General features: G+C 40.1%; 1 protein-coding gene across 1 annotated transcript; it reads left to right on the top strand.

Moving 5' to 3' along the window:
- The first annotated feature begins 213 nt into the window (after positions 1–213).
- ndufs1 (NADH:ubiquinone oxidoreductase core subunit S1) lies at positions 214–26,347 on the top strand. The gene is made up of 7 exons (XM_034173457.1): positions 214–348; positions 6,791–6,867; positions 9,075–9,166; positions 20,029–20,136; positions 25,624–25,700; positions 25,841–25,922; positions 26,186–26,347. Exons 2-7 carry the CDS (start codon positions 6,792–6,794, stop codon positions 26,345–26,347), a joined length of 597 nt encoding a protein of 198 aa, XP_034029348.1. The 5' UTR covers positions 214–348; position 6,791.
- Positions 26,348–27,721: the final 1,374 nt, after the last annotated feature.

Here is a 27,721-nt window from a genome sequence, read left to right on the forward strand (position 1 = left end):
ATGTTTTATTGCATAGGAAAACCGTAAACTGCGTACTGATAACTCAGTATCTTTCTTGATGAGGACGACGGAACAAACTGAACTGGAAAGCACGAAAAAAGCAATAACAACAATAATAATTATAAAATAAAAACCTTTTCAAGGAACTGTATCGCTATACCTTTAATGAACGCCAACTATCCATCCATCTATCCCACCGCAGATCACATTGAAGTCGAGACAAAAAGCATAGATGTGACTTTTATTTTGAAAATATAGAGTTCATTTTACTGGAAGGGTATCATACCATTTCCGTTAACTTTGGATTAGCAGATTTGGTTGTCGCTGTTGTGGACAAGAAAGTCAAAGGTAACAAGATTTGCATGTTATACATGTAAATCTATTTAATTATCACTTATGTTTAAATGGTGTAGTGAACAGTACTGGGTACGAGTTCGTGTTCTAGTGATCTTGTTGCACTACGTGTGTCCTTGAGTTGCACTGTTAGCTAACGATAGTACGTGTTCCGTACGAGGTGAGAGTAAACACCGACAGGAGCCGGTGGGAACCAACAAGAGCCGATAATAGATGTACATGTATTATACTGTAAAAAATGCTTTGGTGTCCTTAGCGTCCATCTACTTAATTTTCAAATAACACTTTGAGTATATAGGCATCGAAGCCAGTTCCAAAATGCCATTGGAGTTAACACAAGGCGGACAAGTGTATTCACTACTTGTAGCCCTCTAGCGGTTAAAATATTGACTGAATATTTTGCCGGATAAGGCAAACACGCACCTAGCGATATTTGATCGGATCTCCTCGCTGATTGGCTAGTTCAAATGCCGTCATCGTAGAGGGTATAAGTGGCCTCATTTTGTGTAGCTAACATGATAAAACATTCAAAATGCCATGGTAAACAGAAACAATCTCTTAAGGTGCGTTTACACATAAGCAAGACGCGTTCCGAATGTCATTTTTCTGTCATTCGTGACACATTCCTGACATTCTAACGTGACTTAACGCATCTGAATAGGATTCTTAATAGTGCGTGATATTCTTGATATTCGTGGAGCATGTTTTTGCCTGTCAAAAAATCTTCCATGAATGTCACACACCACCCTCATTTCGTCTCACGTCATGGAGGTCGTAACTGAGCGTATTGATCCGTTTTGATGACTAGTGATACTTAATAGAACATGACAACGTTTGTAGTGGTTCCTGTGATGGTTCTTGGAGCCCTTGTGTTGATCCGGGACGTCGTCTGACTACCACAGAAATGGCAGAAGACGTGGACATCAAGACTTTTTCGGCACATTCCACTGTTACAGGAGTTTTTGTCATGGAAAGAGGAGCGGAGGAGTGCGCCACCGTGCTGCGAATGGCGCGGCACAAAACCACCTCCGTGTTGGTCTCACAGGACGGCTTTCAGATGGCTTTCAGACGGTTTTCGGTGGCTTTTCAGTCGTGTGACTATCCGAGAAATTGTGGATTAGCTAGACATGCCAGAACATGTCCTGTGAGGCTTCATCACGGCGTTGCTTTGCGCCATGCGGCTCCATTCCGATGCGCAAATTCCTGTGGTTTTGTCCCGCGCCATTCGCGGCATGGTGGCGCATTCCTCCGCTCCTCTTTCCATGACAAAAACTTCTGTAACAGTGGAATGTGCCGAAAAAGTCTTGATGTCCGCGTCTTCTGCCATTTCTGTGGTAGTCAGACGATGTCCCGGATCAACACAGCATTCAGTTTGGAAATGATCTGGTCGTTTCAACCTGTCGATCGCCGCTCGGAATACGGCGCGCTCTCAGCCACTGTGGGCGGTCTTTAAACCGACTGTAACACTCCTTAATCTGTGTGATCCCCATAAAATCATCCCTGAAACCCATATGAATTTAGTGAATGGTGTCCACCTGGCTGTCTCTCACAGTTTCTGGAAAAATTTGATGCAGTAAAGCTCCAAATCGTTCAGACATTTCCCTGACAATGAAAATCCGACGAGGGGGGTGGACCAGTGCTCACTCAAAGCCTGCTCACAGGCGAATGACGCAACCGACAGGCGTGAAAAAACTCACGCATGCGCACGAAGGTTCAAGCTTGGCTGATGCAATCACACGTAATTCAAATCCATATAGTTTTTGAAAAAAAAATAAAAAGGTCCGTTACTTTTGGACAGACCTCGTATTGAGAGATTTTGGCAAACAACCCCTCAGTAAGAGCACTGAAGATTGCAAACAAAGGCTACTGTACCAAATATTAACATTGATTTTCACAGGTGTTCAAAACTTATTTGCAGCAGTAACATACAAATAAATTATTAAAAAAATCATACATTGTGATGTCCAGATATTTTTTTTAGATTACACTATATAACACAATTTTTGTTCCTGGCTTCTAAGTGTTATATTTCAACTGCTTATGTCTAAAGTCTATGGAAAAATGACTACATTCAGCACAAACTTTGATTTTATTTTTTTTAACATTCTAGAAAGTTCTAAAAGTTTCTTGAAATTTCTAGATAATTCTGGAAACTTCAAGAAAATTCTGGACAGTTCTAGCAGTTAAAGAATATTCTAGAAGACTACTCAGTATTAGTGAAGGCGAATCGAGAATATTCTTGAAAACAGACAGATTTCAAAATATCATTGTCCTGATCACAGAAGCAAAGTTTCTGTGGAATAACAGCTATTTTCTATTTATTTAAGGCATTTCAGGTTAGGAAAACACACTGTGTACCCAGGAACAAAACAAAAATAAAAATTTGTTATATAGTGTTACATCTCTCACAGTGGACATGCACCTAAAATGAAAATTTCAGACCCCTTCATGATTTCTAAGTGGGAGAACTTGCAAAACCACAGGATGTTCAAATACTTATTTTCCTCACTGTACATGCACACATTCCAGCTCCAATTTCACATTCTCTGAAAGTAAAAAAAAAAAAAAATCTTGCCACAAAATACAAAAGGGGTAAAATCATGATGCGTCGCCGGTAAATATATTTGCAACTGTAATCTAGCATTAACATCCGCAAATCATCAGACACAAGGGGGTTATTCCCATTCTAATCCAATTCCATTGTTTGCACGCTTTATTTTTCTGTAAATCGTCAAAGGGTGTGGTCAGCTCGTCAAAGCTTACCATAGCAACAGCGTCGTCATGCCAAACTGGAAATTCTGTGAGCATATCCACACATTTCTCCATCTCGTCAATTGTATTGAGTAATTCTGTATCGGAATCCACATCTATACTTTTGTATGGTATCTTAAATTCACCCATTTCTGCATCGTCATCACTGCACTAGTTTCTCTTGATCTCAGCTGACAGCTCCATTATTGGCATTTGCGTAGCAATGCGGTCAGAGCGCAGAGTAATGCATCAAATGTGGAATGGTCGATTATTTTGCCACCGTCAATGTGATGTTTTGTATTCTGAAATCTCACATGGTTACTTGATCTCAGCTGACAGCTCCATTATTGGCATTTGCGTAGCAATGCGGTCAGAGCGCAGAGTAATGCATCAAATGTGGAATGGTCGATTATTTTGCCACCGTCAATGTGATGTTTTGTATTCTGAAATCTCACATGGTTAACCAATCAGGTATGCAGAACAAATGTAATTGGATTAGAATGGGGGATATACAGCTGAATTTTCAGTAAAACTGCAGAGTTCTTCAAATTTGATGGAATTATGAGAAAAATAGACACAAAGACTTGTGATTGTTTATTGAGGCATTGGTAGTAGATGTTTGATTTAAGGGGAAACCATTATATTCATGCTTTGTAGACTTTACGAAGCATGCATAAATCGGTATGCTCTATATTATACAACCCCAATCCAATGAATTGGGACGTTGGGTAAAATGTAAATAAAAACAGAATGCAATGATTTGCAAATCCTCTTCAACCTGTATTCAATTGAATACGCTATAAAGATACGATATTTAATGTTCAAACTGATAAACTTTATTGTTTGTGTGCAAATATTTGCTCATTTTGAAATGGATGCCTGCAACACGTTTCAAAAAAGCTGGGACAGTGGTATGCTTACCACTGTGTTACATCACCTTTCCTTCTAACAACACTCAATAAGCGTTTACTGAGGACACTAATTGTTGAAGCTTTGTAGGTGGAATACTTTCCCATTCTTGCTTGATGTACGACTTCAGTTGTTCAACAGTCCGGGGTCTCCCTTGTCGTATTTTGCACTTCATAATGTGCCACACATTTTCAATGGGCGACAGGTCTGGACTGCAGGCAGGTCAGTCTAATACCCGCACTCTTTTACTACGAAGCCACGCTGTTGTAACACGTGCAGAATGTGGCTTGGCATTGTCTTGCTGAAATAAGCATTCAGATGATGTAGATGATGGAATCCCTAAATTCCTTGCAATTGAACGTTGAGAATCATTGTTCATAAACTGTTGGACTATTTTTTTATGCAGTTGTTCACAAAGTGGTGATCCTCACCCCATCTTTGCTTGTGAATGGCTGAGCCTTTTGGGGATGCTCCTTTTATACCCAATCATGAGACTCACCTGTTTCCAATTAACCTCTTATCCTGTGGAATGTTCCAGACAGGTGTTCTTTGAGCATTCATCAACTTTCCCAGTCTTTTGTCCCAACTTTTTTGAAATGTGTTGCAAGCATCCATTTCAAAATGAGCAAATATTTGTACAAAACAATAAAGTTTATCAGTTTGAACATTAAATATGTTGTCTTTGTGGTGTATTCAATTGAATATAGGTTGAAGAGGATTTGCAAATCATTGTATTCTGTTTTTGTTTACATTTCACACAACGTCTCATCTTCATCGGAATTTGGGTTGCAGAAAAAGACAAAGATAAATATAGAAATAGATAATAATGTTTTCCTGTGAACACCTAGTGACGCTCACACCGCCATTCATCCCTGTATCCTGTGAAAACACATTCTTTATATTTTGTTTCAAACTGCTGAATGTTTGGACGCCGCCTTAACACCTGACCCACGCTCTTTCACAGTTTCACCCCACAAAATGAAATGCAGAATCTTTTCTTGTTTGTACAGATTTTATTAATTTTAAAGTTATTTTTCCCTCTTAATTGATATATCTCCTTTTGATCCCTGAACAATTTCTGTATGTTTTTTGGTAAAAGGAGTTTTTTTTTTTTTTTCTTACTTTGTACAAGATCTGTGCTGTTTGGAATTTTACGATTTCTGTTCATTTGAATATTTTTGACTTTAAGAAGAGTGAGTGAGTATGGTCTTGATAGCTGACATTAGGAAGGACCTGTATTGCTCTTTTTTGAAGAATAGTTAGTGATTTTATTGAACTCATGTAGTTATTGCACCAGATTTCTACACAGTAATTGAAATCCAGTAAGTCAATAGAACAGTATTGGATGTGGAGTGATTTGTGATCCAGAACATGTTGCTTTGTTTAACACTGAAATGCTTCTTGATAATTTGGTTTGTTTTTGTTTCGTGTGTGGTCTCTAACTGATTTTCTTGTCCTAGTAAGGGCAAAATACTAGTAGAGGAATGATTGAAGGGGTGATGATGAATGTCATTGGTGCATATGCTCTCCAGGTAGGTTGTGAGATGAAGATGATTTCTGGAGTTAGTTAGATGAGGTCGTGGAGAGTGTACCAAACACAAAAGAGTGGTGATTGATGGGCATGTTAGTGAAGGGAACATAGGCTAGGTGATGAGAAAGTAATGAGTAGATATGGTATCAAGGAGAGGAATGTGGAAGGACAGATGATAGTTGATCTTTCAAAAAGGATGGAATGGCTGTGGTGAATACCCAGCTGTGAAGAGTGGAAAGGCAGTTGGTCCAGATGACATTCCAGTGGAGGCATGGGAATGTTTAGGAGATGGCAGTGGAGTAACCAGATTGTTTAATAAAATCTTGGAAAGTGACAGGATGCTTATCTTTTAAAAATGGTTTGAAATTTAAATTCTTTTATTGTGAAAAACACTTATGAAAATAAGTCAAAAATAGTCTCTTTACAGTTTCACTTCATGTCCTCAGCAGGAAAGTAGAATGCAGCTGTCCATGGCACCCCCAATTCTTCTTATTTGATATATTTACTTATTTATTTGTGTATCTGTTATTTATTTACATGGGTATGAAGTTTGAACTATTGCAATGAAGTGTTTGGCCTCATTAGTACTCACCTTTGGGCCTGTACAATGCAGGGAAAACTTCATATTTTTAAATTAATCTTTCTTTAACCAGGTTTGTCCCATTGAGAGTGAGATCTCTTTTGCAAGGGAGACCTGGACAATTATAAAATTTCCAATTCATTTAACCTGCATGTCTTTAAATGTGGGAGGAAACCCATACAAACACAGGGAGAACATGCAAACTCCACACAGAAAGGCTACAGGTGGTAATCGAACCCATGACCTTCTTGCTGTGAGGCAACAGTGCAAACCACTAAGCCACTGCGCTGCCCATGTTACAAGTGATTTGCAACATGTGTTGTCTGTGCCTCACTATCTGTGTCTGCACAGAGCTGGTTGTGCTCATGGTATTTTGTGATTCAAATAACAAATTTGCATCATTTTAGTAGTGGTTTTGTACCCATAATTCCTAAATTATTTACATACATATCAACAGTTTTTGCCACAAATCTGCCATGCCAAGAATCAGTTTGGTAACTTTATCAATTCATCTATGTCTGCTGTGAATAACTGTGATTTATTTATTTATTTTTTAATCATCATCATCATTATTATTATGTAATGCTTGCAGGTTTGGTTTTGGCTGCCTGTGTTAAAATTCAAACTTTGACCAAAATGGCTGCTCTTTCTAATTTCAACCACAGCATGATGTTGCGACTGCCGAGTGTCGGCCGAGCTTTAGCAGGAGCCGCCAAAGGCAGCCTGGCTCCCTGCAACACTGGTAAGGCTTTATGTGTGTGTGTGTGTGTGTGTGTGTGTGTGTGTGTGTGTGTGTGTGTGTGTGTGCGTTCACACATGCGTGCACGCACGCACGCATGTGCATGCATCCATATCTTTGTATGTCCAGGTATCTACCTTTTAATTCTTTATTTAGATTTATTCATTCTGAAAGAATTTTCAGTAATCATCGTCATATCCTGTTTCTTCATGATAATTTGATAAATACTTGAATAGAAACATTCTCACCCTAATATCTTTTTTTTTTGTCACGCTTTCTTTGTGAAGGACCATGTTTTTGACACATGTTGTGCAAAACATATTAGGCATCCACTAATATCTTTTTCTTTTGTTGTCATCATTGGACAACATTAAATGTTGGGCTAATATCTCACTGATGCACAACTGGCGGAGAGGAGGCAGAGACACAAAATCACGCAAATACAGCCAAAAAATCTTTTTCATGTGGGATCTCACTGAATTGGTCCTTGCGACTCACGCACACGTCGGTTGACTGTCCACTGAGTGCCGTCTGGAGTGGTGGAGAAAATACTTCCACAAATCTCGAGCAGTGCACACACATAACGTATGAGTGCCACTGACATGCCGAGCAGCACTCATGTGAAAGTCGAGCGGCCCCGGTGTTTTTTGCAGACGCAAGGATTTGCATGCAAATGCTGCACGGCACTCTCAGAGATGTACAGCGCCACTGGCGCGGTTGAAATGATGACACGTTTGTACACACAGTGCTCAGGATGGATGTGGACTATTACATTATTATGTGAAAGAGGCTGTGAAAATTGTGAAAGCACAGAAAATAATACTAAAATAATAAATAACTAATAATTAAAAACAAGAAGAAAAGTGTGAACAATGACTCAGAGACTTACGCAATGATGTCCAGGAGCTGCATCTCTCAGTTTCTAGTGATGCCTTCACAGATAATGAAAATAAAAACAATAAATCCGGATCATCTTGTCCACATTCGCCACACAGGTGTTGCCAGCTGTCCCTGTATGCATGAGGGCCGCCACCGACCAGCAGCATCACTGCGGTCCTCAGGAAAATAAATAATTGAAAAATGAGAAAAATGTGGTAAATCCGGTTCCTGTGGCCCCTATGTGGCCAGACAGGACGAGTCCAGCGAGCGTGCACAGTCGGACTGTGCATTGACAGGCTGACTACACTTAAAACTTAGTTCCATTAGAAAGCGCAGCTCCTCCATGGCAGGACAGGACACGTCCAGAGGGTGATGCATGTGTGCAGGCAGACCACGCAAAAAACATAGATCCATTAGATGGCTCGGCTCCTTGGTGGCCAGACAGGACGTGTCTAGCCCGCTCATGCGCATGCATCTAACCAGCAGCATTAAACTTAATTTTCACTTCTTTCCTCAGAAAAATAAATTGATAAACAGAATGAGTCCGGTTCTGTGGTTTATCCGTGGTTGGACAGGACACATCCAGCCCGCTCATGCATGTGCATGGCGGGTGGGTGGAGGCTGCTGGACTCGTTTGGCCGCTTCCAGAAGTGCTGGTCCTCTCTGATCATATAAAAGGAAAAGTGTGTGTCAGCCCCTGACAAGTGATCCCACACGTTGCGCATGTTTGGAGTCACAGAGACGGCGTAGAGAGTTGTACTTGTACCCCTCACGGTGAGGAAGTTTATTGTGTGAACTTTTGGTCTGTTAAAAAATCAAGCAATGTGTGGGCTCTGCCTCGTGACTGAGGCAAGGGGACCACGAACGGCTGTGAAACTCCCACTGAACTGCATGACTTTCCTCGCAGATGCCGTTCGCAAGGTGGCGCAGCCGAGTGAGATATTAGCCTTAAAAAAGTTAAATGTGCCTAAAACATTTTTAACATTTTTTTAGCAAGTTTGCTCCAGAAGTAAATCAGTTTTGTAGTAGCTGATGTAAAGGTTGCATAGCATTAATCTCAAGAGTAAATGTAGTTTTAAGGATGCAGCCTGAAACTTTTCTGCAGCCTGGAATTTTTCTGACATTGTGAGATGAAGCATGTTGTGTCACAGAGTCATGGTGAGGATGGATCATTTTTCCTTGAGTCCTTCACTAGTTCTAACTTCTTGTAGTACTGCCTTTCAGGTTATTTTTCATTGTGTAATGTTATATTTTTTAAAAGCATTATCTGTATATTTTGTTGTTGTTGTTGTTATTAGCGCATTAATTTTGGTCTTTTGTATTTATTGCAGTGTGTACTCCGGTACGTGCTGCCAGCAACATGGTAGAGGTGTTTGTGGATGGCAAACCAGTGGAGGTGGAGCCTGGAACAACCGTGCTGCAGGTAACGTTACGACAGATAATAGCCCCATAGGAAGAAGGTCCTGGTTTTGATTGCACGTTGATCAGTTTCCTGCCACATATAAAATAATTTTATAATCTGTTTACTTTATTCACTTTAAAAGTCATTGTATTTTGCAGCTCCAGATGAATTTTATTTGGTGGGAGACTGAGCAATTACGAGTGTGGGAAATACTTAAAAAAGTTTCTTACATTTACTTTGACTTCTGTTTCATTGTACATTATTATCACTTACTGAGGCGTTGCTGGGCCGGTAGCATAGATTTACATTTATGCTACCTGGCTATACCTGCCTGCAGTAACGGGCGGGTATCCCAATACCCACCTACTGTGCATAAACTGATGATGCCATAGCGTACGCAGCCCAAGAACTGTCTGCAGACGAAAAGGTGAGAAGTGTGTGTTGGTCCCAATATGGATATTACAGATGATTTTCTCATGGATAGTCCGACAATGAACAGCAGCCAAAGCAGCCAGCTTGATGAGGATGCACTGGCGAATTTGGAGAGCAGCGCATACCAGCCAACACGACAAAACTTAAAGTGAGCCAACTTTTTATGTACGCGTTTGCTGGGTGTCGTGCATTTTGAAATGACATTAAATATTGTTAATGTGATTCCACGTGTTGTGTATCTCAGTAAGTGATAATAATGCAAATAACTTGCAGTTGTCGTGCGGTATGCAATGACATATTCACCCTCGTCTAACCCGGGTGAATATCTGTCATTTTGGGCGACTGGGCATGGATGGAGGGCCTCTGAAAATGCATACCACCCTCCAAAAGCATGTTATTGTATTAGTATGTTGTCATTTGTCTCAGTTGTCCGCTGTTCTGTAGAGGGAGTTTCATGTTTTTTGTGATCACTAGCATTTTATTTGTTAATATACATCCTGCATTTCACGCCTGCACCGCATTCCAAAAAAATTAATTGGAACGGGGGCAGTTTAGGTCTAGTAATGAGGTATAAACTTAGAAAAAATGTTATTCAAAGAAAAAAGTTACTTCAAGCATGTCATGTCAACAGGTGAGTGTAATCATGATTTGGTACTAAAGCAGTGTCTACAAAACATGAGCAGAGAACCTCCAGTTTGTCAACCAATGAGGAAAAATGTTTAAAGGCAATGGGCTTCATTGGGCTTCATTAAAGGCAGTGGGCTTCACGCAGAAATGCTCTTGCTGTCTATACATGTTCTCCGCACACGTTAAGTTGACTGCTTTTGTATAGCGCTTTTCCATCTGCATCAGATGCTCAAAGTGCTTTATAAATAATGCCTCACATTCACCTTAATGACTACATTAATGATTTTCCATCAGGATGGGATTTGAACCCAGGATCCTCTGGTCTCGAGCCCAACTCTTTAACCACTAGACCATCACCTCCCCTTGGTGTTCCAGCCAATTTTTTTTCTTACCACCTTGCATATATCTTAATGGAAAAGAAAACCCACTAATAATTTATGATTGGGTTGGTAGATTATGATATTGAGAGCCCATATGAAAAGTTGTAGGTCTGTGTGATCATTTTTGTTAAAGTTAAGAGCGTTTTTGTATGGCTGGTCTAAAGCCACCAGCAGGCGGCCATGCCAGCTGCTATAACAGCAATGTGTGACGTCACATGGGCACAGAGGTTCACAACTCCGCCAGTGTCGCTCTTCAATATAGAAGGGGCAAAGCACGTAAGCAGCAATCAACATCCTGGATCCTGGATCGGTATCGGGTTCCGATACTGATGTAATTCGCAGGTCGGAATTTCCTGATCCGACCTGCAGGATTTTCCGATACTGGAGAGAAGCCACGTCTGTGAAACCTCTCTCGTGCTCTCTGCTGTTTACTGCTGAACGGGAGGAGGAGAAAGTTTCTGCGCTGAAGACGAACTGTTTCTTCCATGTACCACACCAGAGACGAGTTTTGTTCCACCGGTAACGGCAAATTTCCGCCCGGTTCTCGGTTTCAAATGGTCTGTCCTTCAGAGCACAGATTTTACAAATAAAGAACTGAATTGTTACTGAAAATCAGCCACTTCAAAGTCCTGAGGCTGTGAAGCCGCAGCTCGTAGCACAGCTGAAGAGGACAGCCGAACAGAGATTCACTTCTCTCTGCTGAACGTGAAAACCAACAAAATCCTTCAGTGTTTATCCAGTTACTCCCGTGAGCACCGCCTTAGCATATCCCCTGATGATACATTTAGAAATTTAGTTTATTTTACAGTTGAAAGGCTTTGTGTTTGCTCAGCAGGAAAACAATAAGTGAGGGAGTGAGAGAGAGAGGGCGAGGGAGGTGGAGAGAGAGAGAGAGAGAGAGAGGACTTTTACATCAGCGCATGTTCGTCAAGATGTCAATTTCATGGTCATTTAATATATTTGGTCAGTTATTAGTGAATCAAATAACTTAATTATATTAAATTGCTAAGTTAAATTCTTAATAAAACCTTTCTAAAAATGAATTGTCAGTATAATATGCATTTTATTAAAAATGGGTGTGTTTTTGCATTTTCTAGGACAACTGGGCGTTCATCATTTGTGCGTAGTATGTATGGTTTGAGGAAGTTTTAAATTTGTTCATGAAACCTGCGTCGCTTTGTCCCACACTGGGCTTGAACTCTCAGTCTCCAGGATGGGAGGCAGATACTCTAAGTGCGAGGCTAAAACCCATCGGCTCTTTGTTGCCAGAGCGTCTTTTGACCTCAGAGAGGGAGGATTTCTTATTCTTCTGTACCACCTGCTGTCCTCTGTTACACTCATACTCTGCAAACAAATTAATATATTGGTGAATCCCACATTTGAGCAGTGAACATTCGTACTACTGGTTCAAGCACAGATTTTTGCACCCAGTTGGGTTCAGAATAATAGCAGTGTGTTTAAAAAGTGAGTAAAGCTCAAAATCATTACAATTAGTCGGGTAAATATAAAAATTTACCCCAAAAAATTTACACAAAAGGTTTTTTTTGGTTTATGTTAATCATTAGGCTGACCAAAGTTCCAGAAAAAAAAGTTGCCAAAATTTTGGCCCTGGGAAAGTGGTTAATTTGCGTAATTTCAAAATGGCCGCACCCGTACACTTCTATGTACAGAAAACTTTTTTCCTGTTTGGTTTAGACACTATAAATGTATTACCAGTAGATATAAATATGATACCAATCTGTAAAATAACACCACTTGAAAATATCTCTGACGTCAAACTGACATCATGCGATGTAGTGTCTCAAAAACACTTAAAATTACGATTGGAAAAACACATTGAAAGAAGTCTTTACCTGTGAACAGAATACCATTACTGTTGCTACAATTACAGAGTCAAATTGTGCCCTCATGAAAATGTCCATGACATCACACTGATGATGTCATTTGACATACGTGACATATGTGACTAAAAAGATTAATCCAGGTTTTGAGTATATTTCTTATTGTTACATGGGAAACAAGGTACCAGTAGATTCAGTAGATTCTCACAAATCCAACAAGACCAAGCATTCATGATATGCACACTCTTAAGGCTACAAAATTGGGCTATTAGTAAAAAAAAAAAAAAGTAGTAAAGGGGGTGTTCACAATAATAGTAGCATCTGCTGTTGACGCTACAAACTCAAAACTATTATGTTCAAACTGCTTTTTTAGCAATCCTGTGAATCACTAAACTAGTATTTAGTTGTATAACCACAGTTTTTCATGATTTCTTCACATCTGCGAGGCATTAATTTTGTTGGTTTGGAACCAAGATGTTGCTCATTTACTAGTGGCTTGGGGTCATTGTCTTGTTGAAACACCCATTTCAAGGGCATGTCCTCTTCAGTATAAGGCAACATGACCTCTTCAAGTATCTTGACATATCCAAACTGATCCATGATACCTGGTATGCGATATATAGGCCCAACACCATAGTAGGAGAAACATGTCCATATCATGATGCTTGCACCACCATGCTTCACTGTCTTCACTGTGAACTGTGGCTTGAATTCAGAGTTTGGGGGTTGTCTCACAAACTGTCTGCGGTCCCTAGGTCCCAAAAAGAACAATTTTACTCTCATCAGTCCACAAAATATTCCTCCATTTCTCTTTAGGCCAGTTGATGTGTTCTTTGGCAAATTGTAACCTCTTCTGCACGTCTTTTATTTAACAGAGGGACTTTGCGGGGGATTCTTGCAAATAAATTAGCTTCACATAGGCGTCTTCTAACTGTCACAGCACTTACACGTAACTCCAGACTGTCTTTGATCATCCTGGAGCTGATCAATGGGTGAGCCTTTGGCATTCTGGTTATTCTTCTATCCATTTTGATGGTTGTTTTCCATTTTCTTCCATACGTCTCTAGTTTTTTTTGTCCATTTTAAAGCATTGGAGATCATTGTAGATGAACAGCCTATAATCTTTGCACCTGCGTAATAAGTTTCCCCTCTCCAATCAACTTTTTAATCAAACTATGCTGTTCTTCTGAACAATGTCTTGAACGTCCCATTTTCCTCAGGCTTTCAAAGAGAAAAGCATGTTCAACAGGTGCTGGCGTCATCCTTAAATAGGGGACACCTGATTCACACCTGTTTGTTCCACAAAATTGATGAACTCACTGACTGAATGCCACACTACTATTATTGTGAACACCCCCTTTTCTACCTTTTTTTTTTTACTAATAGTCCAATTTCATAGCCTTAAGAGTGTACATATCATGAATGCTTGGTCTTGTTGGATTTGTGAGAATCTGCTGAATCTACTAGTACCTTGTTTCCCCATGTAAAAATAAGAAATATACTCAAAACCTGGATTAATCTTTTTAGTCACATAGCACCTACCGCGTGCTGGGTAATCGGGAGATTCGGGAGTTTTCCCAGTGGGCTGGTCCAACCTGGGGCCGTTGTGAGGGGGTGTTAATATATATGCAGACATATATGACCACCACTAACTGTTAGGCTACACAGCAAGACACTTGGGCTGCTGTATCTTAAAGAGAAGACATTAAGTGTTAAAAATGTTTTATAATCATGAAAATCCACAAGAAAATAACTTAAGAGTGCTTCTTTTGCAACTTTGTTATCTTTTCCAAAGCCTAAGGCAGGGACATACCATTACACGTTTAACACCCCTATGCATTCATTACAGTTAGTTCAGTCCAACCAAGCCTGTGCGCTCAGATGGGACTTGCGCTACCCGTGAGTGAAAAGATGGACAGAAAAAAGCCAGGTGGAGCTGAAAAAGCTAGATTAAGAAAAGAAAAGCTTTGGAGGAAGATGCTGCCAAGTGTGCAAAGCTCACAGATATTTTTTTCAAGAAGACAGAGTGAAGAGGGAAATGGTAAATAGGGCCTGGAATAACAGGCTACGTGCCTGTTGATGCCAGGATGTCAGCCGTACTAACATTTGTAGTACAGTACCACCTCTTCCAGCTACTTACAGACTTCACTGACTTAAGCTGGGCAGACACTGTATGATATTTTCAATCGTTGTACTTGGCTCCAGCTCAAATTGTGCGACAAAACCGCAGGGATTAAAAGTTCAGAGCGCACGATTCATGGTCTCACACTGTACGGCCCGATGCTCTGATGTGATCTGACTGCTCACATTGTACGTTCAAAAACCACACGTCGGACTGGTGTTTCCAAAAGCAAAACTTTTTTTTTTTCTTTTAAAAAAATTTTTATTTCATGCCTATCAGCGCGCACAGTGAGTGAAATCAGGTGGGGGGAGACTGAGCGCATATGCGTATGCGTACGCGCACACACAGCAGACAGCAACATGATTCACGAGAGGACGGTAAAAAAAGAAAACATAAACATTCATAACAGGTGCTGCTACTTACACTGTTGTATAAATAAACTATATTTCATACGGAGTCTTACAGCTGTGCTCATCTGTCGTAAATCCTGTTGTTGTGTGTGTGTGTGTGTGTGTGTGTGTGTGTGTGTGTGTGTGTGCGTGCACACACGCATATACGTGCAGTCTCCCCCCACCTGATTCCACTCACTGTGCGCGCTGATAGGCATGAACTTTAATATGAAATTAGGTTATTGCGACGGAACGCAAAAAAAAAAAAAAACACAAGACTTTACATGAGATCACTGTTTGCTCTCTCCGGTGTTTGCTCATGCACAGTGCGCGATGTAATCAGTGCGTAGACGCTTGTAGTGCTGCTTCAACAGCACAGAACCCTCACGAGTCACGATGGCCGACCAAAATATCAAACGGGTTTGATTTTCATCCGACCATATGATTCTTCATCGGGAGGTGGTCGTGAGATGTTAAACGCAGCTCGTTACTCCATGTAGACTGCACTATGCAGGATGCACTATTAAGCTGAAACTTGGCATGATCCAAAACATTCTCGCATGAGTGAAAAATCAGCTGAAAAAGGGCCAAAAATCGCATAGTGTAAGGCCAGCCTTAGGTGGTGCACTGGTGAGTTAACAATACCGTTATTCTTTTAACTATCTTTTACTTTCTATTATAAGCCACCCAATTTTCACAGTCAGTCAGCACATAAATGCTGGATTTAAATGCCACAGCAGAACTCTTATTATCCCTGTGCGCTGGCGGTTTGTGGGCCGGTTGGATATGAAACTCCCGGGCTGAAAAATGTTCCCAGCATGCCCCTGCATAGCACTACTATTATTCTGAACACTACTGTAGTGTCACAAACACTAAATACAAAAGAAGTTCTATTGCAACAGTGCTGTCACATTTAAATATCTCCACTGTCATTGTCATCATCATCATCTTGGTCCAAAGATAGTTGGTTGTGCGGGTTTTCACATGATTCAAATTGGCGTGCCCCGTAAGTACTTGTGCATGGAAGACCATACCCCCCCACATGTACAGTGTTGTGTTGTACACCCTGTGGTGCAGTTGCAATGTACAACTTTCAAAAGATTGTCTGGTGCTACCTTATTTCCACACATTACAGGTCTCAAGGAATGGTCCTCAATTTTCCAACCCCAGTCAATTGCTTGGAGTGTGGATTCTTTCCCCATCCATGCCATAATCTGGTAATAAACATGCAAGGAATGGAAATTTGTTGAGGATGTAGTTGGGGGAAGTCTTTTTGGCGTCACAAAGGATGTTGTAGTGACCACCTTGTTCCTCAGTATGGATGACCTTAGTGCTGAGAGTGAATTTGTATGTTTCCCCCAGAAATTACTACCATTGCTTGTTTCCCAAATTCTTTGATTTCTCCAGGAGTCTCTTGGGGCTTTGTGAAAGCCTTGGAACAGCTTCATCATGTTTAATGAATCTTTTGAAGATTGTCTTCTTGCCAAACCTGAATATCCAGGAGGTGGTATCGCCCCCCGTGAATGAGTGTACAAACAGTAGATATGAACAAGAATGCGTTTCAGTTTGTTGTTTTGTCTGAACGGAAGTATAAACTCTTTCTTTCTGGATCCATATGATACAGTAGCATGATCAGCAAGTGGGTATCTTCCCCAACCAATGTGGTACTGCAACATGCAGAAGCAGCGATAGCAGCTTGAACTATATCATAATCAGCATCTCCTTCTGTGTTGATGACTTTACAGCCACTATTGCGCAAACGTTCACTAATGATATTGATCTAGGCCTGCTTGTTTTCACCATTTGATAAGAACTCCTCCTTTTTTCCATTGAATTTTGTTTTAGGTATGACACTGACTTTCATATGTGATTTCTGCTCTCGTCTTAAATGGGTACTGTCCTTTATACAAACCAAATTCCAATGAAGTTGGGATGTTGTGTGAAATATAAATAAAAACAGAATACAATGATTTGCAAATCCTCTTCAACCTATGTTCAATTGAAAACACCACAAACACAAGATATTTAATGTTCAAACTGATAGACATTTATGTTTTTGTGCAAATATTTGCTCATTTTGAAATGGATGCCTGCAACACATTTCAAAAAAGCTGGGACAGGGGCAACAAAAGGCTGGTAAACTTGATGAATGCTCAAAGAACACCTGTTTGGAAAATTCCACAGGTGAACAGGTTAACTGGAAACAGGTGAGTGTCATGATTGAGTATAAAAGGAGCATCCCCAAAAGGCTCAGCCGTTCACAAGCAAAGATGGGGCGAGGATCACCATTTTGTGAACAACTCTGGTGAAAAAATAGTCCAACAGTTTAAGAACAATGTTTCTCAATGTTCAATTGCAAGGAATTTAGGGATTCCATCATCTATAGTCCATAATATAATCAGAAGATTCAGAGAATCTGGAGAACTTTCTACACGTAAGCAGCAAGGCCAAAAACCAACATTGAATGCACGTGACCTTCGATTCCTCTGGCGGCACTGCATTAAAAACCGACATCATTGTGTAAAGGATCTTATCGCGTGGGCTCAGGAACACTTCGGAAAACCATTGTCAGTTAACAGAGTTCGTACTACGTCTACAACTGCAAGTTAAAACTCTACCATGCAGAGCGAAAGCCATACATCAACAACATCCAGAAATGCTGCCGCCTTCTCTGGGCCTGAGCTCATTTGAAATAGACAGACGCAAAGTGGAAAAGTGTACTGTGGTCTGATGAGTCCACATTTCAAATTGTTTTTGGAAATCATGGACGTCGTGTCCTCTGGACAAAAGAGGAAAAAGTCCATCTAGATTGTTACCAACGCAAAGTTCAAAAGCGAGCATCTGTGATGGTATGGGGGTGTGTTCGTGCCCATGGCATGGGCAACTTACACATCAATGCTGAAAGGTACATCCAGGTTTTGGAGCAACACATGTTGTCATCCAAGTAACGTCTTTCTCAGGGACGTCCCTGCTTATTTCAGCAAGACAATGCCAAGCCACATTCTGAACCTGTTACAACAGTGTGGCTTCGTAGTAAAAGAGTGCGGGTACTAGACTGGCTTGCCTGCAGTCCAGACTTGTCCCCCATTGAAAATGTGTGGCGCATTATGAAGCGCAAAATACAACAACGGAGAACAACATATGACTGTTGAACAACTGAAGTCGTACATCAAGCAAGAATGGGAAAGAATTCCGCCTACAAAGCTTCAACAATTAGTGTCCTCAGTTCCCAAACGCTTATTGAGTGTTGTTAGAAGGAAAGGTGATGTATGTGATCCTCCTCCTCCCTCCGCAAACTGAACTCTTTCTCTGTCAGTCCTGTTATTATGTGTCGTTTTTATCAGTCCTTTATTGAAAGTCTCCTGTGTTTCTCTTTCATCTGCTGGTTTCCCAGCCTTGCACTGAAAGATAAAAACAGTTTGTATAGTATTATAAAAATATGTTCAAAGATCACTGGAGTGAAATTTAGGGATCTAACCAGTTTTTGTGACCAGCAAATTTTGAGGAAGGCAAATTGTATTTTGTCTTCTCCTGGTCACGTGCTGGCAGGTGAATTTTCCCTGTTGCCTTTAGGTCGTCGTTATGTTTCACCTGTCTGCAGGACGAACCGGTTGTTAAAATCTTTTTATTCCCTCTGCTGTGCTCTTTGTAGGGTCTATATATATATATATATATATATATATATATATATATATATATATATATATATATATATATATATATATATATATATATATATATATATATATATATATATATATATATATATAATATTAGATGGTTGTGATGACACTGTATCCCATGGTATTTTATTTTATTCTATTTTATGTATTTATTTATTTTTTTGGCTAACTTATTTTCTACGTGTTTTTCTGTATTGGGTGGTTATTGTGTTTTGTGTGCCAGTACGCAAGCTGCTGAAACTAATTGCCCCTGGTGGGATGAATAAAGTCGTCTAAGTCTAAGTAACACAGTGGTAAACATACCACTGTCCCAGCTTTTTTGAAACGTGTTGCAGGCATCCATTTCAAAATGAGCAAATATTTGCACAAAAACAATAAAGTTTATCAATTTGAACATTAAATATCTTGTCTTTGTGATGTATTCAATTGAATATAGGTTGAAGAGGATTTGCAAATCGTATTACATTTTTATTTACATTTTACACAACGTCCCAACTTCATTGGACTGGGGTTGTAGAAGGGATGGATTGATAGCCATCAAACACAACAGTAGGTTTTTCATAGTTTCTTACAGTGAAATCCACGTCAGCTATTTCACCATAGGTTGTGCCTTTCCTCCACGGCATATGATGAATTGAGGAACCATCATCAAGCACGTAATGGTCTGTTTTGGGGACTTCACTTGTGACAGCATCTTACAACTGGGTGCAGGCATGGTGATCAATTGCTTTGACAAGCTGTGCTTTTTCTTGTTTTCTGAACACATAATTTGCCTCAAAAAGTGCAGGAGGGAATGGACTTAAGTCATGCTCAAGGACTTCCTCCATAGAAACATCCCCTGCCCTTGAAATTACCAGAAGCCTTTGAAATAAAAAGGCAGGGTCTATACTCCGCTCTGTAGCTACTTTTACTCCAGATGCATCTTCAAGTGTCTTTGCCTTAACCTTATGCTTGAAAGCATAAGTGAAAACTTGCAGCACTTTGAGCGTCTGATGCAGATGGAAAAGCGCTATATAAATGCAATCCATTTACCATAATGTGTGCACATTCTGCACACATTATAAAGGCATAGCTGCAAAAGTAGAGGGTGCGGTTACTGGACTGGCCAGGCATAAGTGCTGACCTTTCCTCAATAGAGAATGTGTGAAGACCCAGTACTGCACACCTTAAGATATGTTTGCAATGGGACAAAATAACACCCGGCATGCTTCATCACTTGGTACCATCAATACCATAAAGTGAAGTTGAACAAACAAAACGTCTGTGGAATGAAACAGAAGTGAAAGTAAGTGTAAGAATTCCTTACACTGTTTTCACCATTTTCCATATGGTCTCAGCTTTTTGTGATTTGGGGTTGTGGCCCCACATTCCCCTTTTGGGAAGCTAATGTTTGCTTGCTTTTCTTTCAGGCTTGTGAGAAGGCAGGAATTCAGATTCCCAGGTTCTGTTACCATGAGCGGCTCTCTGTGGCGGGGAACTGTCGTATGTGTCTGGTGGAAATTGAAAAAGCTCCAAAGGTAACAAAGTGCTTATTAACCATTCATCAACCTCTACTTTAACGGCTTTTCTTGAAGCAACGAAGCCGTGCTTCGACCCACTGCTTCGTTGGTTCATTGATTTGCTGCTTTTCAGAAGTGGCAACTCTGCTTCTTAACCCCTCTCAAAGCCATTTAAAAATGTCAATCGTGAGTCACTTTTGTGTGTTTTAAATTTACTAACTGGGACTCTTGTCTTGTTGTGAGCAAGAAACGAGAATTGTCCTCCGTTCCATTCGCACAGTTCAAAACGCTGCGCCGCTCTCTGCCGAGTCAAGTTAGAGTCCGGTCGGAATTAATAACTTCAAAGCGAATCACCGTTTTAAATCAAATGACACCTCTTTCCAAACATTGTCACACAGACAACAAACTACAACAGACTAAAACATTTTTTCCTCCCAAAATGAGACGCCTTGTGTTCTGTATGAATTACATTGATGCTGACTTGCAGCGCAGCGAGCTGAGCTGAGCTGAGCTCATGGGTATGGAGTGACATTCATGCCATTAATGTCTGAAAAGAAATGCTTTTGAGAAAAACTACAGATTTTGTTTATTTTTATTTATGTCCACAGATCAAGGATCCAGTGACCAATTTCATATTTATTTACTTTAAGACTCAAAATGTTGTTGACATAGAAAACCTGTGAAGCCTACTTTTAGTACACAGAAAATCCACAGGAGGCATCGATAAGGGGATCGATAAGGAATCGGATTGATAAGCGGAATCGCTAATGGCATCCATATCGATAAAATCTTATCAATACCCATCCCTGAAGTTGAATTAATATTACTTATGTTAAAATGTGTTAGTTATGCCAAAGACAAAGACCTTTCTATTCTTTCACACATTTTACACACTTTTCAAACATTTTAAACATGTGTTTACCCTTTGTCATATTTTAAATATCGTTTTTTTAACATCTCTGTTAAAAACGATGTTTAAAATATGACAAAATGTGTAAATGCATACAGAATTCCTTAAAAACACACAAATACTTTTAAAATGTGTTTAAGATGTGTGAAAGAATAAAAAGAAATACACAAAGATGTTGAAATTGTATGTGTGTTGTGTGTGTGTGTGTGTGGGGGGGGGGGGGGGGGGGCAACTATTTATTTGTTCTCTGAGGGGGGTTCAGTCTCCCACACGTTGAAAACCCCTGCTGTATATGATCAATCTTATGGGTTATTCAGTATATGCTTGCTTTTATACAAACCAAAATGTGGACTTAAAATCAACTCAGAATATTGACATGGTGACATGCTGGAGTATTTTGGATACTTGCTATGGAATTATTTCTCTTTTGTCAAAAGTCAAAGGCAAGATCTACCCCTTGATACAGATCTACACCAAAATTTAGTCATCGCTTCTTTGGCCCAAGACATATGAAGCCCCTTTCACATTGGCGTATTCGTAGAGCTGCGTATTGCAGCGTTGTGTGTCATTTAAATATGCCCGAAATGCGCGCGTACTCAGCCTTTTTCCATGTTCGTTTCATACTTGCAGCTGCGTGTGTTCGCTTTTTTTAATGTGTGCACACAGTTGCGTGTACCTTGCCACTATTTAAACCCAGTTCACTCCTGCCGGCTGTGCAGAACAACATCACTGCACTTGGAAAACAGTGGACTGTATCATGAGGTTTTTACATCATTACTGCCAAGATCGGGGCGTTTGATGAGCGCACCGACATGCAACGAGGTTCGATTCCCTGTTATGAGCACACGGGTGCTGTGGGCTGTGTGATCATGTTCTCAGCTGATTCACTCTGGATGCAGCACTCAGTTTTTGGTTGTGTACAGAAGCGCAATGTTGCACAGACTTGCATGCAGTAACGCTGTGTGATGCAGACCTGTGTCCAGCGCTCTACGCTGAAGAAAATTAAGCATGCTTAATTTCTTCCATCCTACGCGCGTAGCCCTCAACATACTGTTGCGTAGCAAGAAAAAACTCGACGTAGAGCTGCTAAAAGTGGGCGTAGAGCTGCTCAACTCAGCGTAGACGATACGCCACAATGAGCAGCTCTACGAATACACCAATGTGAAGGGGGCATCAGAACTAACTGAAATCTGTTCATCTCCTTTTGAGGTATTTAACTAATAGACTACCGTATTTTCCAAAGTGCAAGGTGTGTGTGTGTGTGTGTGTGTGTGTGTGTGTGTGTGTGTGTGTGTGTGTGTGTGTGTGTGTGTGTGTTTTCACTAATTTGGGAGTTCCTGTCATTTATAGTCCACTGTGAATTACACACTGAAAAATCAAGATTCCATATATTTTCATGACAATGAAACGACAAACACAACATTAAACTATCTCTTTTGTTTTAAATAAGCAAGAGATCGGGGGGAAGATTCATAACTGTGCTCAATTATTTTGTGTTTAAAATGGAGTTGGGTTGTACTTAATGATGGTGTTACTCCTTTGAGTTTTTCCTCATGTCTTTGGTGATCATCAGGCTCCAGAGATAAAATACAATTAGCAGCCATGTTAATTTCAAGCATATATGAATAAATGTCATTACTAAACAGAAAAAAGTGCAGACTAAATAACAACTGAGTAACACCGGCAGAGTTACAACTGAGTGCAGACCAGAGAAACAGAACATAAACAATAACCGTTAAATGCCAGTGAGCTGGGATTGCACTGGACTCACCTTTTTCTTGGACTACTGCTCTGTTCCACATACAATGATTCAGCGAGTGAAGGTGCACTGATACTTGATACACGCATGTTGTTGTGATGATCCCACCCACTGTATTCCCATCTGGACGCCCTGTTTTGTTCCACTGGCTGCCACGCACTCTGTGCTGGACGCTGCGTATATAAAATTATTATTTTGTAGCGGATTAATAATTTTCGCTGCAAGTTGGCTGCTGAAAACGGCTCTAATCTTACTGAATCATAGAGGACCGCTCCAGCAGCAGCCGTTCATGTGTGCGCTGAATGAGCTCTAGAAAGCATTTGGAGCCATCTAAAAAGGTAATTATTTGTCATGTTTACATTGTCATGGCTTGATAAAACAGTTGCATGTTCATTCCTTCTTGTGTGCAGCTGTAAAAGTATGTTTGTGACAGATTTAACATCTCGTTATTATCGTTCAGACAAACTGCACTCTGATGCGGTGCGCTGATGCAACCACTCGCTCTGTTCACTTCTACTTTATTCAACTTGATGAACTGCACATAGTGTTGGCGAGCAGATCGCACCACATTGCACAACATTTATGCATGAAAGATTTTTTGAACTATTCAAAATTCTCTTTGCACAATTGCATGCGCTGGCGCCCCTCTCACATTCAGTCTACACCCGTTAAAGATGAGTTTACTCTCCTGCACGACACAGGCCGTGCAAGTGCGTGAATCAAAGTTGTGCAAGTGTCAGCGCACCTTAAACGTGAATGGGCCATTGGCCCCTCAGTGCTGAGCACAATGGGCATTTTTGCAATTTTAATGGGCCATTTGCTGCTAGATTCATGGGCATACTTTGTTTTTGTGTTTTGTTTTTTCTTTGTTTTTTTAGTGTTTAACGATACATAACTAAACCCTTTGTATGCATGTTATATGTGAATGCAAATTGATCAATGAATGATGTCCATTAAGGCCCCCTGACACTTGGATGACTTTGATCCACGCACTTGCACGTACTCTGCCATGCACGAGCGTAAACTTGTCTCAAAGTCTTTGTAAACCGGTGTAGAGGTGTTTTCAGCAGCCAACTCACAGAGAAAATGATTAATCCGCTATAAAATAATTGTTTTATATACGTAGCGTCCAGCGCACAACATGTGGCAGCCAATGTAACAAAGTGCAGCGTTCAGCTGGGAACACAGCAGGTGGGATCGTCATGACGATCGTTGCAAGTGCACAGATCAAAGTCATGCAAGTGTCAGGGCACCTTAACATTGTCATAAAATGCCATGTGGTCAGCAATGTCATAAAATTATTATGGTCACCATTAAAACACGTGAGCCTTTCCATGTCCCCAGGACGTTGCACATTTAAATTAGTGCAGGCATAGACATGAAACATTTCAGGAACTTGTCCAATACAACAAGTAGAATGAAAGATCCACTTGTCCTATTGCTGTCCTCACTTTCTCATGTCGGCGGGTTTGACAATGAGGCGCAGTGTAGTCAACTGAGTGCCAATGGTGAAATAAGACCAATTTGAGTAGGATTTAGGATAGGAATTATACAGTCATTTTTAAAATAATACACTACATACTTGGTATTTAGTGTATGAAGCTCCTGGGTTTTAGGCAGAAATACTTTATTTTTAAATATTACAAATAGTAAGTCAGTGATGATAATAAATTATTAGTTTATTTTTTCGAAGTATTATTATCATTATTAATGTTGTTGTTGTTGTTGTTGTTATTATTATTATATGCAAAAAAAGTCTTTAACATGGCTACAAAAGTGGACCTTTAAGTGGGGGGACTTTCTTTCCCCTTGCCCTTGTGGGTTCACTGCTGCAAAGTGTGTGTGCAGCTGCAGAGAAAGAGATTACTCACTTTTTGTGCCTAGTATAGTGACATTAATTTGGATGTTAGCTGTGCTTCTTAACACTGTGTATGCCTTACAATTAAATAATGCAGTGATTAAATTAATTTTCTTGTTGCCTGAAGTTGTAAATGCGACTTATACTCCGGTGTGACTTACACTTTTGTTCAAAGGTTTACATACCCTGGCAGAATTTCTAATTTTTTTGGCTGTTTTTCAGAGAATATGAATGATACAATAACTTTTTTTTTTTTTTTTTTGCTCATGGTTAGTGGTTGGGTGAAGCCATTTATTGTCAAACAACTGTGTTTACTCTTTTTAAATCATAATGACAACAGAAACGACCCAAATGACCCTGATCAAAGGTTTACATACCCCTGTTCTTAATACTGTGTGTTGCCCCCTTTAACATCAATGGCAGCTTGGAGTCTTTTTGTGGTGGTTTTGGATGAGGCTCTCTGATGGTAAAGCTGCCACTGAATATGTCTCGGACTTTATTTACATCAATTACAAAGAAATACAAACAGTATGGCACTCTATGGTAAATCTGCATGGAGTAGACTGTTCTCAAAAACTGAGTGACTGTGCAAGAAGAACAGTGAGGAAAGCCACCAAGACACCCAGACAACCCAGAAGTTATAGGCTTATGTGGCTGTGATTGGAGAAATTGTGCACAGTGCAAGTTTTGCATTTTTGCATCACCACTCTTAGCTCCATAGTGGAGTAGAGCAGAGAAGGATTTTCTTTCACCAAAACAGATCAAATCTAGGCTTGCATCTCAGATGTACCTTCTGGCGATTTGTAGCTAAACTTTCAGGTCTTCTTTTTAAGAAAACCCTCCTCTGTACCACTTCATCATGAAGATGGATAACTGGTGACACAAAATGCAATGCAAATGTAAGTTTCCAATGAAACTGAAGTCTTCTGGAAGTCACTACAAATATTTAAATGTGTGTGTTTTGTCTTATGGTCGCAGCCAGTAGCAGCCTGTGCCATGCCTGTCATGAAAGGTTGGAATATTCTCACCAATTCAGAGAAGACATGCAAAGCCAGGTACAAAATATAATCATTCCAATCTAAAATTTTTAAATGTCACCAAACCCAGCTTTCATAAACATTTATTGTGTTAGCAGTTTTTTGAGTTGTTTGTCTAGCAGTTCCCTTGTTTTCTGTGTGTCTGTGTCTAACCTCAGAGAGGGAGTAATGGAGTTCCTGTTGGCCAACCACCCACTTGACTGCCCCATTTGTGATCAGGGAGGAGAGTGTGACCTGCAGGTAATTGTCTATGGAAAGCCTTTGGTTTAGGACTTTCATTGTAATTGTAACATCACTTGTAGGCTGAAGAGTTACATAACCAAAAGTACCAAAATAAATCATTTCAACTTACTGTCCATTATGTAGCAGTATAGGTCATTCGTATTACTTTTAGGAGAACCTGAAATGCCAGGTGTTGCTATTGTACAACAGATTTGTAAACTCTAATTCACTACGAGTAGCTTCCAGTTTTGACCTCGTAACTTTGCTGGCTGTTTTACCAGGATCAGTCCATGCAGTTTGGTTCAGACCGCAGTCGTTTCTCAGAAGGGAAAAGAGCAGTGGAGGACAAGAACATTGGGCCTCTGATCAAAACCATCATGACTCGCTGCATCCAGTGTACACGCTGTGTCCGGTCAGTGTTTACAAAACACCAAAGGATGTGAAAGTTTTTACGTACATTGCAAAGCTTCAAATGTAACTGCTCCGAAAACATCATATTTCTGTTTTGACATACTTGAGTGCAGTCTATTCTATATTGTCTTCATTATCCAAAATTAATTTCAACTGTCATGGTCTTAGGTCTGCTAATGGAAGAATATCATTTATAAAATACCTTGAGATGTTGAAGACGTAGAATAAGAAATCAAAATGTATTTTCCAGAGTGTAAGTCGAGTTTTATTTTTTAAATTTTATTCACTAGTTTTGGTCCTGCAACTTATGTCTGTGTGACTACATACTGAAAAATCACTAAGGGCCCTTGGGCAAGGCCTATTGGGCAAGGCCTAATCCCCTATTGCTCCCGGTGTGTAGTGAGCGCCTTGTATGGCAGCACCCTCACATCGGGGTGAATGAGGCATAATTGTAAAGTGCTGTGAGCGTCTGAAGCAGATGGAAAAGTGCTATATAAATGCAGTCCATTTACCATTTGTTCTAAATTCTAATAATTATAGCTGCTTATGTAGGGTTAGCTTCCAATTAGCTTCCGATAAATTTAGGTCCGATAATTTTTAGACTGCTAACATTTTTTTGCAGGCATAGCGAATAAAGCTTAATAGTTAAAAACATTTGTGAAGTCTGAAGTCAGAGATTTTGGCACCTACCTGTTAAATGTTTCCTAGCAGACAAACAGCTCTATCCTCTGCGGGGAGAGGAGAGCTGGTTACAGGAGAAAAAGGAAGCGAGAGAGAAAAAAGATCATTTCTTTAAACACCATAATGACTCGTCGGCATATCACACAAGTCATCAACAGGCATACAGTTTTAACTTATGGTTAAAATTATGACCAAACTAATTCCAGACAAGTTATTTAAATTAATGTTACGTCTGGTTTTATAAAATGAAAATATCAGCTATATGTTTTAGTTTTAAAGTAATGCACTAATTTTGAAGGTTTTAGTGTTTGCACCACACATGCTGCAGTGCATTATGGGTAACGTTTCACGACAGGAGAAATGCATTGAGATGCTCTGATGAGGCTGCACTTCCACTGCTGCACATGGACAGCAGCATTAAACTCGTATATTGTGCCTAAAACTCTCGTGAATATATATTCTCTGGGTTTATAGACATTTTAGGATTTTGACATGTCAAAGGCAGAGCAGCTTTTGGAATTCATTGACTCCTATGCATGTGTATCCGTGTAGTCATTGTGTTTGTGAGATTTAAACAAAGACTTTGTATTAAGGCAAAACATGGCACACAAGGTCACTTAAATAACATCTTGGGCTTGTTTGACGTTAATCACGATTTGACTCCTGACTGTGGCCACCAGAGGTTGTATGCAGTAATGTCACAAGGTCTTCATTGATTGTAATGA

Source organism: Thalassophryne amazonica, chromosome 1 (genome assembly GCF_902500255.1).
Source record: "Thalassophryne amazonica chromosome 1, fThaAma1.1, whole genome shotgun sequence".
In the NCBI taxonomy this organism is placed as follows: Eukaryota; Metazoa; Chordata; class Actinopteri; order Batrachoidiformes; family Batrachoididae; genus Thalassophryne; species Thalassophryne amazonica.

Coding starts and splice junctions, on each gene's coding strand:
- ndufs1 (XM_034173457.1), top strand. CDS start 6,792: ATGATGTTGCGACTGCCGAGTGTCGGCCGAGCTTTAGCAGGAGCCGCC. Junction 20,137..25,623: donor AAATTGAAAAAGCTCCAAAG/GTAACAAAGTGC, acceptor TTATGGTCGCAG/CCAGTAGCAGCCTGTGCCAT. Junction 25,923..26,185: donor GAGGAGAGTGTGACCTGCAG/GTAATTGTCTAT, acceptor CTGTTTTACCAG/GATCAGTCCATGCAGTTTGG.